The 12897-nt window shown below is 49.0% G+C and overlaps 2 protein-coding genes across 5 annotated transcripts in view; one reads left to right on the top strand and one right to left on the bottom strand.

Moving 5' to 3' along the window:
- Positions 1–891, bottom strand: part of SMOC1 (SPARC related modular calcium binding 1) — a 137386-nt gene extending 136495 nt beyond the window's left edge. For 3 of the 4 annotated variants that reach the window (XM_079768694.1, XM_079768695.1, XM_079768696.1), the window contains exon 1: positions 556–790. In XM_079768694.1, the coding sequence (XP_079624820.1) occupies positions 556–654 (99 nt within the window). In that variant the 5' untranslated portion in view covers positions 655–790. Of the gene's footprint in view, positions 1–555 lie in introns of all 4 variants that reach the window. The other variant, XM_079768697.1, reaches the window with a different exon arrangement.
- A 10982-nt stretch (positions 892–11873) lies between these two features.
- On the top strand, positions 11874–12677 carry LOC307098460 (aquaporin-9-like; the record flags this gene model as incomplete). The annotated part of the gene is made up of 1 exon (XM_079769295.1): positions 11874–12677. The coding sequence occupies one exon, from the start codon at positions 11874–11876 to the stop codon at positions 12675–12677; it is 804 nt and encodes a 267-aa protein (XP_079625421.1).
- Between the last annotated feature and the right edge of the window lie 220 nt (positions 12678–12897).

Genomic DNA, 12897 nt, shown 5'->3' with positions numbered 1-12897 from the left:
CCCCCCCACCTCTAGCCTCCTCCAGGGCTGTAGCCAGCAGGAGGGAGCATTAAAATTATCTGCTGTGGGTTTTACGAGCAGCGATCGCTTTTTAAAACAACACAAGGTCCTTGTGTGGCTCTCGGGTAACCTAAAACTCTGGAGGCAGAGCTGCCCCCCGCCGCCTGCCAAGAAGGCCAGCGCTCCGGGAGCGGGAGCGGGCGCAGCGTGAGACCACAGGCAGCCCTACGGGAGCGGGGAGCGAGAGCAGAACGCCCTGGGAGGAGAGATCTGTGAAGAAAACCCGTCAGTGACAGTTCGGGTTTCGGGGCTAGGCAGAGTCGCTGCTGCAAGAAAGGATTGGGGGTGGGGGGCAGACAATGGGAGAAATTTTTATTTCAGCAACTTCGCCAAGAAGCCCTCAGCAGACTGGGGCGGTTGGGGGGGGAACAAGGTCTGACACCTCCCTTCCTCTTTCCCCCTCCCCCCTACTCCCGCCCCCCCCCCCCCCGAGGATGAGAGCGAGCGACCTTGGTCTCCCTCGGCAGGTAGGCGCGCGACTGGGGGCGCACTTACCCGGGGGCCGGTGGTGCGGTGGCCGCGAGCCGGGGACAACTGCACCAACACGAGCAGCAAGTGGGGCGTGAGCAGGCGGGCGCAGCGCGCGGGCAGCATGGTGCCAGCGGGCTGCGGGCCGGGGTCGCGGGCTCCGCCGGGCGCACTGCCGCGCCTGCCTTGCTGCCTTCCTTCCCTCGGGGGGCCCTGGCGGTGGCGGAGGGCGGCCGGCAGCGGAGGTGCAGCGCGGACTGGCGGAGGCTGCGGGCGGAGCGCGCGGTCATGAACCGCGAAGGAGGGAGCTGGGGCGCGAGCGTGTGCTCTGCGCGCGGCAGTCGCTCGGCTGGGCCGGTCCCGGCGGCAGCAGGTTGGTTGCCAGAGCCCGGGCCATGGGAATTCCCGTTATAAACCCCCGAGGGGGGCGGGGCGGAGCCCGGTGGCCCTGATTGACGGGCCGAGAGGCCCGTAGCAGCCGCCCCTCTGGCAGGTGAAAACCAATGGGAGAGAAGATAGAGGGGCGGCTCGCGGTCAACCCCCCCCAGAGGAGAGACACACAGTTGGTCCCCTTCGGTGGGCTCTGGCAGAGACTGGGATCCAGAGGAACTTTCTGCCCGCCCTGCTGCCCGAGGAAGCCTAAAGCGGCAGCAGCCTTACCCTGCCAGATCGCCCACCCAGCTAACAGCAATGCCTTAGGCACGTAGGGATTTCAGCACCAGGGCTTGAGTTGCCACAACAGCCCCGTGAAATAGACAGGGGAAGTCTCCCAGCCCCAATTTTCTGATAAGGGTACTGGGGCGCAGAGGCGCCAAGAAATCTGCTTACCCGCTGTGTCAACACCAGGAAGAACTGGGAAGTCACTGGATGGCCCCTACAGGGTAGGCTGTTACTGGCGTGGGGAGTGGGGAGTGGGCACATTAACTTCTTTCAAAGAAGCTTCCAGAAGGTGACACCCAAGTCCTACAGCGGTTGTCCCAGGACCGGAGAAGTGTCAAAGAGACCAGGTGAAGCCCTGCTCGGCATCTGCCTCCTGGGAGGGCCCTGTGGGTGTGGAATAATGGCCCACCAGTGGCCTGTGGTGGATCTGGGATTGGAACCCCAGGCATTCCGGCTCCCGGCCTTGAACTGGAGGGCCAAGGGGTAGCCTCTCTGTGGCCTGGGAGCCCTGGGAGAGGGGGTCAAAGGGGCCGGGTCTCCTGGTCGGGGAGAGGGAGTCTGTGGATGCACAGACCCCAGAGATGGGTCAGAGGAGGGAGGGGAGACCTCTCCTGGGTGCCTGACCCACTTGGATAGGACAGCGCAGCAAAGGGTCCAGTTGGATGTTGGAAGGTTCTGCCCAGGGTGGTCCCCGGAGAGCCATCTTGGAAATAGCCAAGCATCACACCAGCTCCAAACCAGTACATTCACCCAGGGGAGCCAGGTTTCTCTTTTTGTGTGGGGCACAACCCTTAGAGTTTGCTCCCGTTGGTATGGACCACCCACTTCACAAGAAAAAAATTCTTTTCCCGGCCAGACTAGAAGCAGCACCAACGCTTAACTCCTCCTCCTTGTCTGGGCCTGCGAGGCCCTGACAAAGGTTAGCTCTGCCCCCTACGACTTCCCTCCTGGGTTGTATGAACAAGCTTCCCACCCTGTAGTCAGTTATTCTTCCAGAGAGCAAGCCTGACTGCACCACGCCCCGCTTAAAAGGCTTCAACTCCCCCCAGCACCCTCAGACCAAAAGGCCTGGACTTGATGCCGGGACACTAACAGCGTACTTGTAGTTCTCCAAACAAAACAAAAAAATGAAGAACACCTCTAGACAACTGCCTAGCTTCCTCTGCTGGGACACAGTGCGGTGGTCAGACCTGCTCTCTGGAGCTAGACAGGATGGGTTCAAATCCTGGGTCTGCCACCTAGTGGTATAACCTTGCATGAGTCACTTTACTTGTCTGGGATCCAATTTTCCCGCTGTAAAAAGATAAAAATACCATCCACCTCAGGATTTGTTTTCAGGGTTTTTAAAAAAGATGGAGTATATAAAGCCCTTAGAATTATTACATTGGAAGTATTACCATCTGGCAAGTAGTAGATAGATTCAACTTCACTGGAAGTAAACGGATACTCTATGAGATTGTGACTCACCTGCCCTCATTTGGCTGGTGAAAGACATTCGAGATTCAAGCCCAAGTTTTCAGTCTAATTCTGCCTCTCCCATACGATGACTGCAATGGCCCATCTTTTAAAATAAATAAATAAATAGCCCTAACCGGTTTGGCTCAGTGGATAGAGCGTCAGCCTGTGGACTGAAAGGTCCCAGGTTCGATTCCAATCAAGAGTATGTACCTTGGTTGCGGGCACATCCCCAGTAGGAGGTGTGCAGGAGGCAGCTGATCGATGTTTCTCTCTCATCGATGTTTCTAACTCTCTATCCCTCTCCCTTCCTCTCTGTAAAAAATCAACAAAATATATTTTTTAAAAAATAATTTTATATATATATATATATATATATATATATATATATATATATATATATATAAAGAGAGAGGGAGAGAGAGTTAGAAACATCAATGATGAGAGAGAATCATTGATTGGCTGCCTCCTGCATGCCCACACTGGGGATCGAGCCCGCAACCCGGACATGTGCCCTGACTGGGAATTGAACCATGACCTCCTGGTTCATAGATCACACTCAACCACTGAGCCACGCCGCCTGGACTGCAATGTCCCATACTAAAAGCCATAGGATTAGACATTCCCTGTGTGCTCCTTGGGGATTTCTCCAGTGCCCTGCGAGGGAACTGAGACTGCTGAGCTCCACTGAGCTCCAGGGAAAGAGCGTGGAAACAGCAAGGGTCAGCCCTTCCTGGAAACAGCCCTTGCAACCTGGCATCCTGGGAACCCGCCCAGCTGGCCTCATGACACTTGTCCAGTACTACTGCGCCTCATGCAGCACTTACATCAATTCCCGTGTGCCCACCTAAGTGTTTACCCAGCCAGGGCTCGGCGGGATGGAAATGTTACCGCTGGGCTCAGAAGCCTGACGGTTTGTCCTGACTCTACCACCTGGCTATATGCACCCCCATCAGGCTGGTCAACTTCTTTCTGTTGCTGGAATTATTGAGAAATCTGTTGGAGTAAGTAAATATGCTTGAGATGGCCCCCAGTCTCTGGCAGCACCAACTGCCCAGGGAAAAGGCATTGCAATAGTCCTTTCCATCCATAACACCACATGCTGCCTTCCAGCCAGACTACTTACTTCCAAGTAGTCTCTGGTCCAAAAGTCTACATTAGTCTGGATTACAACCATGTAGCTCAGTTTAAAATATGAGCGACTGCTTTCCAGTTACTTTGCTCAGCAAGTATTTTCTTTCCCTCTGGTTGGCATGCGGGGCCTGTCGAAACCATGGCCATCATTCAATTGATGCATTTTCTTCTCCCAAGTCCAGAAAAGGTTAGAAATTCCAGAGGACTATTAGTCCCAAACAGCGTCTCTTTGCCAGGCTCGATCTTTAGATCCAAGCAAAGAGTGAAATTGACAAGTTTCTTCTTTCCTGGAGTCCAGGCTTATAAATAAATCTAGCTATCCCAGCATCTGGTCTGTCCAGTTTCAGCCATACCTCTGGTCCTGTGGGACTTCTATTTGCAAGGGGATATTTCAGTAGAAGAAAAAGAATACTTTATATCCCATATTGAGGCCTAAGGGCCTCGAATATTTAGTACGAGCTAGGAATGCCCATTTCAAATAAGTCTGTTTCTGTATAATCCAGAGGAAGCTTGCCTTGTCTTGTCCACAGGAATAAAACCTCCCCATTCATTTTTTTAAAAATATATTTTATTGATTTTTTACAGAGAGGAAGGAAGAGGGATAGAGAGTTAGAAACATGGATGAGAGAAACATCGATCAGCTGCCTCCTGTACACCCCCTACTGGGGATGTGCCCACAACCAAGGTACATGCCCTTGACCAGAATCGAACCTGGGACCTTTCAGTCCGCAGGCCGACTCTCTATCCACTGAGCCAAACTGGTTAGGGCTCCCCATTCATTTTAACAAGCACTTTGATGCATCTCCTGTGCCCAGCACATGCTCATCATTATGAGGGACTTTTGGATGCACACCCTGCCCTCTGAGAGGTTACTGTCTAATTAAAAACACACAGCAAACAGATACTTGGGGACCATATTTGAGAGCGAAGCCTGAGATGTGTTATAGGCACTCAGAGAGCGGGGACCCACTATAGACCTAATGGATAGGGAAGGTCTCATGAAGAAGGTAGATCTGGAATGGGGCTTTGGAGAAAGGGGCTTCTATAATGTAAATATACCTTGATTTATGTTTGCTTCACTTGTGACAACAGCTACCAACAGAAAAAGGTGAGTTGTATCTAAGGTCTGACTCTTTTCAAATAAACTACTGAGCTCAGAAGCCTGGGACACCAAAATCCCTGGGTTCTGTTTCTAAGTGCAATAAGTCAGAAAAAGACAGATACAGTATAATCTCACTTGCAGTAACACTTGGTATTGGCGGGAGGAGGTATTATTAGTCCCATTATGCAGAGGTTCACCCACTGAAGTTACCCTTACCAGGTCAGTCCTTAAATTTTAGATATGCATGACATCACACACACACACACACACACACAAAAGGTAAATGTGTGAGGTGATGGATGTGTTAATTAACTCAATGGGGGAGTCAATTCACACTGTACACATATATCAAACACTTTAAATATCTTACAGTTTTGTCAGTTACATCTCAATAAGGATGTAAATATGCATGACAAAGATAATTATAGTGACAAACAATTTAGAAGCTTATTTCTCTCTTTTGTCCCCAAACTCCCTTCCCAGTATAGTGTAGTTCCTTCTAACCTAGGGGCCTCTAGTGTCGCTCTGTCATTCTTAATGAGCAGCTTCTGCCTCGTGGTCCGAGATGGCTGCTCAAGTCTAGCCATCAGAATAGGGTAAAAGAAGAGCATGCCTCTATTTTTTGCTGTTGTTGTTTTTGTTAATCCTCACCTGAAGGTATTTTTTCATTGATTTTTAGAGAGAGTGGAAGGGAAAGGGAGAGACAAAGAGAAACATCGTGTGAGAGAGACCCATCGATTGGTTGCCTCCTGCACTCACCCAAACCAGGGCCAGGGAACCTGCAACCAGGTACATGCCCTTGACCGGAATCGAATCCGGGACCTTCAGTCCACACAGGCCAATGCTCTATCCACTGAGCAAAACCGGCTATGGTGAGCATGCCTCTGTTTTTAAGAACACTTCCCAGAAGTCACATTTAATTTTATCTATTGGCTAGAACGTAGTCATATGACCACATCTACCTACAAAGAAGGCTGGGGGCGGGGAGGGGGATAGTCTTAGCTCAAGTAGGCCAAAGGTATTCAGCTAAACATCAGGGTTTATGTTGCTAAGGAAGAATAAAATACTGGGACAACTAGAGTAGGGGCTCTCATTATTATGACAGCCTGAGTTGCCAAATGAAAGAACCATGGACAACGGAGTCCAGAGGGTTCAGAGTAGCTTCCCTCTAGCTCTGCATGTCCAGCTCAAAAATACTAATGGCCTTAGAGCCAGACACCCAGACTCTTTTTTTTTTCCAGATGTAATTGACATATAACATTGTATTTGCCCAAGGTGTACACCATAATGATTTGATATCTTACCTTATAATAGAGAAACATGCAAATTGACCGCACCTCCGCTATGCCCACGATTGGGCCGGCAGGAGGCTGGGGGCGGGACTCTGGGTGGCATATCCGCCGTTGAGAACTTCAAGATGGCGATGCCAAGTGGCCGGGCCCATGCCGCCACTCCCGGGGGTGCCTGGGGCGATCGGCACCCCGGGGGGGTGTGGCCGGGCCCATGCCGCCGCTCCCGGGGGTGCCTGGGGCGATAGGCACCCCGGGGGGCGTGTCCGGGCCCCTCCCGCCCCTCCCGCCCCTCCCGGGGGTCCCGGGGTCGATTGGCCACCTGGGGGGGCATGGCCCGGCCCCTCCCGCCGCTCCCGGGGGTCCCAGGGGCCGAGGCTTTCCGGGCCTTGGGCACCAGCGGGGAGCCTGCACCAATTGCAGGAAACCACTGGGGGTCGGCTCCTGTGATCGGTAGCAGGGACGCTGGGTGAGGCGAGCCCAAGGCCACCGCCCGGGGCCAAGCCCCGACCCTGAAAAAGGCAGAAGGCGGTGGCCACAGCCAAGGCCTGGGTCCCTGGTGCCGGCAGAAAACTGGTGCAGGCAGCCAGGTGAATGAAGGTCTATTGCACGAATCTTCGTGCAAACGGGCTACTAGTTTGTATATATTGTGAAATGTTTCCCACAATAAGTCTAGTTAACATCTGTCACCTCATAGTTACAATATTTTTTCTTATGATGAGAACTTTTAAGATCTACTCTCTTAGCAACTTTCAAATATACAATACAGTATTGTTAACTATATAGTCACCATGCTGTACATTCCATCCACAGAGTTTATTCATCTTATAAACGGGAAGTTTGTGCCTTTCGACTCTCTTCACCCATTTTGCCACCTCCATTCACCACCTCTGGCAACCACCTATCTGTTCTCTGTATGAGCTCAGTTTGTTGTTGTTGTTTTGTTTTGTTTTTAAATGTCACATATCAGTGAGATTATATTGTATCTGTCTTTTTCTGATTTATTTCACTTAGCATAATGCTCTCAAGGCCCATCCATGTTGTTACAAAGGGCATGACCTCCTTATTTTTTATGGCTGAATAATATTTTATTGTACATGTATGCCACATTTTTTATCCATTCATTCATCAGTGGACAGTTAGATAGTTTCCACATCTTGGCTATTGTAAATAATGCCGCAAAGAACATGAGTGCAGACACCTTTTCAAGTTAGAGTTTTGGTTTTCTTCAGATAAATACCAGAAGCGGAGTTGCTGGATCACATGGTAGTTCTGTTTTTACCCAGACTATTGATGCCACACAAAAAATTTACGTCTGGTATTTCCCTCTTTTAGACACCTTCCAGTGGGAGGAACCAAGAACAAACTTCAACAAAGCTCAAGCCACATGGTGCCAGGATGGCAAGAAAGGAGCCTCTTAAAGAGACCAGTGGTCAATTATGATCACCAAGAATAATGCACATCTTTGTGAAAATATTCTTGGCGATCTTCTGTATTCATGGTTCTATTTCTTTCCCCTCTTCCACCTACCAGGGAATCTCTCTTCACTCGGTTACTTTTCTGTGACCTGGTTTCAAAATTAGTAATAGTAGTAGTAGTAGGAGGAAGAGGAGGAGGAGGAGGAGGAGCAAGAGGAGGAGGAGGAAGAGGGCTTAGTATATGCCAAATACACAGATCTTAAACACACACTCTGGCATTTACTCTATGAGGTAGATGCCATTATTGTCCCCTACTCTATGAGGTAGATACCGCTCGCTAAGAAAGAAACTGAGATTTTGGGGAGGCTACATAACTCACATAGCCAGAAACAACTATCAGACCAGAACTTGAACCCAATCTACCTTGTGCTACTAACAGCTGAACTTTTTGCTAAGCACTTTTTCTATGTGTTCTCATGTCCTCAGGCCCAGCCTATGGAGTCGGTATTATCAGTCCCATTATGCAGATGAAGAACTGAGGCTTAACCACAAAGATTAACCTTATCAAGGGTGATCCTTAAATTTTACACACACATCACAAGTTTTGGCATCCTCTGAAATCTATTGGTTTTAGGAGTCAGCAGCATATGCTATATTTGCACACTCTAGTTTGTGTATTACTGAAAGTTGACTCCTGTTTCCATGTGTATGAATTTTCCACACTCAACTGCTTTGATTTTCATTTGTGGGCTTCATTGGTTTGTATTGGTTACACTGAAGCCTAGGCTATTGCAAGGAGCCTTTTCCATGTCTTCACCGTTGGGTACTGTGAAGGCCCAATTATGTAATCACCACAGTTGGGTACTCCACAGAAAGCATTGCTAAAAGGACCTCTTTCATATAAATCATCACCACTTGGTCCTAATCCATTGACACTGAGACAAACTAGTCAATCAAACAAATTTCATTGCATCCCAACAGTGTACCTAGTATTGCACTAGCCACTGGGAACACAATAAGAACAAAGGGAGCAGGTGACTAACCTCAAAGAGCTTATAGTTTAGTGGGAAGACAGACATTATGCAACTAATCCTACATAATAAAGAGGTAATATGCAAATTGGCCATCATGCCCTCGCACAAGATGGCCACCCCCATGTGGTCACAAGATGGCCGGCAGGGGAGGGCAGTTGGGGGTGACCAAGTTGGCAGGGGAGTGTAGTTGGGGGCAACCAGGCCTACAGGGGAGGAAGGGCAGTTGGGGGGGACCAGGCCTGCAGGGGAGTGCAGTTAAGGGCAACCAGGCCGGCAGGGGAGGGCAGTTAGGGGCAACCAGGCCTGTAGAGGAGGGCAGTTGGGGGGGACCAGGCCTGCAGGGGAAGGCAGTTGGGGGCAATCGGGCCAGCAGGGAAGCAGTTAGGCATTGATCAGGCTGGCAGGGAAGTGGTTAGGGGGTGATCAGGCTGGCAGACAGAAGCTGTTAAGGGCAATCAGGCAGGCAGGCAGGCAAGAGGTTGGGAGCCAGCAGTCCTGGATTGTGAGAGGGATGTCCAACTGCCTGCAGGATTGGGCCTAAACCAGCAGTCGGACATCCCCCGAGGGGTCCCAGATTGGAGATGGTGCAGGATTGGCTGAGGGACAACTCCCCCCTAGTGCATGAATTTCATGCACCAGGCCTCTAGTCCTATATAATAAAAGCCTAATATGCTAAGTGTCCGGTCAGCCAGTCAGCCAGTCAACCAATCAGAGCGTAATTTGCTAATGATACACTAAAACCACTCAACCACTCTCTATGACGTGCACTGACCACCCAGGGGAAGACGCTCCGACAGGTAGGTTAGCATACTGCTGGGGTCCAGCTGATCAGGACTGAGCAAGACAGGCTGGACACAACCTGGAGCCCTCCCGTGGTCCCTCCCTGGCTGGCCAGCCTCCTGCATTCCTCCCTGGCCCCTGCACCCTCTTGCAATTCAGGACCCCTCGGGGGATGTTAGAGAGCCTGTTTTGGCCCAATCCCGCAGGCCAGGCCTCTAGTTATTAATAATTCACTAATTACAGTGTCCACAGAACTGCAAAGATATACAGGGTGTTTTGGGAGTTATTAAAAAAGATGCCTAACTCAGTCTGGAGGGTTAACTTTCCTGAGAATGTGATGTTTAAGCTGAACAAAGAGAAGAGGAGAAGCATTCTGGGCATGGCAAACAGCATGTGCAAAAGCACTGAGGCAGGAAAGAACATGTAACTAAATTTGCAACTAACAAGATCACTGTTATCCCTTTAACTCTCAGTAGTCCAGAAAGAATAGTTATCACTATTTACCATCTGGGTCTGATGGACTCATTTCATGTTTTAATACATTAGTGCAGAGACAAACCAGTCAAACAAATTTTATGTTCTATTTTTTTAATAGTTTATTGATTTTTCAAGGGAGAGGAAGAAAGAGGGAGAGAGAAACACCAATGTGACAGTGCAACATGGATAGGGGCTCGAGCCCTCAACCCCGGCATGTGCCTTTGACCAGGAATCGAGCCTGCAACCTCCCAGTGCACGGGATGATGTCCAACCAGCTGAGCCACACCACCCAGGGCTATGTTTTTATAGTTTTAAGTCATTTTACAAATAATTTACAGAAGTAGGAATAAAGGGATACTATATTCATTATCTATTGCTACATATCAAATTACTCCAAAAACTTAAAACAACAAACATTATCTCACCGTTTCTATGGATCAGGAATCTAGGAATGGCTTAGCTGCGTGGTTCTGGCTCAGGGTCTCTCATGAGGCTGCAGTCAGGGCCAGCTTCATAGGTGTGCAACCTATTGTAGTCACAAAAAGTCTCACTTTTGGCTTACTCCTCTGCTGTTGATGTCTTGAAATTTTTAATAATTTTTTAACAAGGACCCCCCCCCCATTTTTGTTTTCCTCTGGACCCCATAATTTTTTAAATACATTTTTATTGATTTCAAAGAGGAAGGGAAAGGCAGAGAAAGATAGAAACATCAATGATGAGAGAGAATCATTGATCAGCTGCCTCCTGCATGCCCCCAACTGGGGATTGAGCCTGCAACCTGGGCAGGTACCCTTGATTGGAATCAAACCCAGGACCCTTCAGTCTGCAGGCAGACACTCTATCCACTGAGCCAAACCAGCTAGGGTGACCCCATAGTTTATGTACCCAGTTCTAGTTGCAGTCAGCCTATCAGCAAAGGGTTACCATTATCTATGGCTAGAAGACCCACTTCCAATCTCAGCCATGTAGTTGTTAGCAGGCCTCGATTCCTCACTGGCTATTGGCTGGACGCTTTCATTCTTCTCCACACGGGTCCTCGAAATAGGATAGCTGGCTTCCACCCAGAGCAAGTGATCAATGAGAGAGCCCAAGATGGAAGCCAGTCTTTTATACCTTAATCTCAAGAGTGACATACCATCACTTCTGCCATATTCTGTTGATCACACAGACCAACCCTGGAACAATGTTGAAGGGGAATACATATGGGTGTGAATACCAGAAGGCAGGGATCAGTGGGAGCCACCTTGGAGGCCAACCAGCACACACAGTGAAAAACAACTTTTGTTAGAAATGTTAATAAGAATTTAAATATAGCCCAGCCAGTGTGGCTCAGTGGTTGAGCATCAACCCATGAACCAAGAGATCACCAGTTCAATTCCCAGTCAGGGCACATGCCCGGGTTGCAGGCTGGATCTCCAGTATGAGGCGTGTAGGAGGCAGTCAGTCAGTGATGTTTCTCTCTCATCGATGTTGCTCTCTATCCCTCTCCCTTCCTCTCTCTCTAAGAATCAATAAAAATATTTTTTAAAAAGAATTTAAATATAATAAACTCAAAATTTTATTCTATATTTTCCTAGTTTTGTATGGCCATCACCTTTGCTCCATAATTACAAAACATTTTCATTTTCAGATTGATAAAAATAATTTCATATCTTCAGTCCATTTCATGTTTCTATTTCCACATCATCTATTTCCTCTTTGTATACACACCTGCCTTCGACATTTGACTATCACAAACCACTTCAGGTAAATGTTGGTGCACAAAAATCTAAACGATCACTTTTGTTTTTGTCCGACATTTTATCAAGGCAGCAGTGGGAGCAGCTGTTCTTCAAGTTTCACCCTGCAGTCCAGGGACGACAAGACGAAAGATGCTGACATGTGTGAGTGAAGTAGGGAGCAGACAAAGCGGGTACTTGTGGAAAGAGTAGTCCTTGGAGAAGCCACAATGCCATCGGACAGGGAACAGAGGAGGAAACACGTCAGGCAGAGACTGATGTTGAAGAGCAGTTTGGCTAAAGAAATACTCTCCGAGTTCTTGGGCACGTGTATAATGATCGTTCTCGGATGTGGCTCTGTTGCCCAATCTGTCCTCAGCCGAGGAGTTTCTGGAGGAGCCCTCGCTGTGAATGTTGGCTTTTCAATAGCAGTCGCTATGGCCGTTTATGTGGCTGGGGGTGTGTCTGGTGGCCACATCAACCCTGCTGTGTCTTTTGCAATGTGTCTCTTTGGGCGGATGAAATGGACCAAATTTCCTTTTTATGTGGGAGCCCAGCTCGTGGGAGCCTTCGTAGGGTCTGCAATCCTCTTTGGTGTTTACCATGATGCATTTATGTCCTTTTCTGATGGAAAACTGTACATCGTGGGAGAAAATGCAACAGCACAGATTTTTGCGACATACCCAGCTCCGTATCTGTCTCTGGCAAATGCGTTTGCAGACCAAGTAGTGTCCACCATGTTCCTCCTCATTGTTGTCTTTGCCATCTTTGACTCCAGAAACTTGAGCGTCCCCAAAGGCCTAGAGCCTGTTGTCATCGCCCTCCTGATTTTGGTCCTCACTTCCTCTTTGGAACTGAACTGTGGCTGTGCCATGAATCCAGCTCGAGACCTGGGTCCCAGGCTTTTCACTGCTTTGGCAGGATGGGGGTTTGATGTCTTCCGAGCTGGAAATAACTTCTGGTGGATTCCTGTCGTGGGCCCTATGGTTGGTGCTGCCACTGGAGGCCTCATCTATATTCTTTTCATTGAAATCCACCACACAAACCCAGACTTTGAGGCAGAACGACCAAGGACAAACTAGAAAAACATGAGTTTAGTGTAGTAATGTAGCGGCATGTTTAGTTCTAAGTTTACAATTGGCTGAGCTGATGTTCTCTTCAGGAAAGATGGCATCCAGGTGTCTATGTATTCATAGACTGGGGTAGATCTGCCCAATTTTCTCTGCTAGCCATTTGGGACACTTGACTAGAAAAGCATCTGAATAAAGTTTTGAAAACATTGACCTCTTCTCTACCAGTTCC

Source organism: Cnephaeus nilssonii, assembly GCF_951640355.1.
Source record: "Cnephaeus nilssonii genome assembly, chromosome: 4".
Classification (NCBI taxonomy): domain Eukaryota; kingdom Metazoa; phylum Chordata; class Mammalia; order Chiroptera; family Vespertilionidae; genus Cnephaeus; species Cnephaeus nilssonii.
This window is presented reverse-complemented; position numbering and strand designations above follow the sequence as displayed.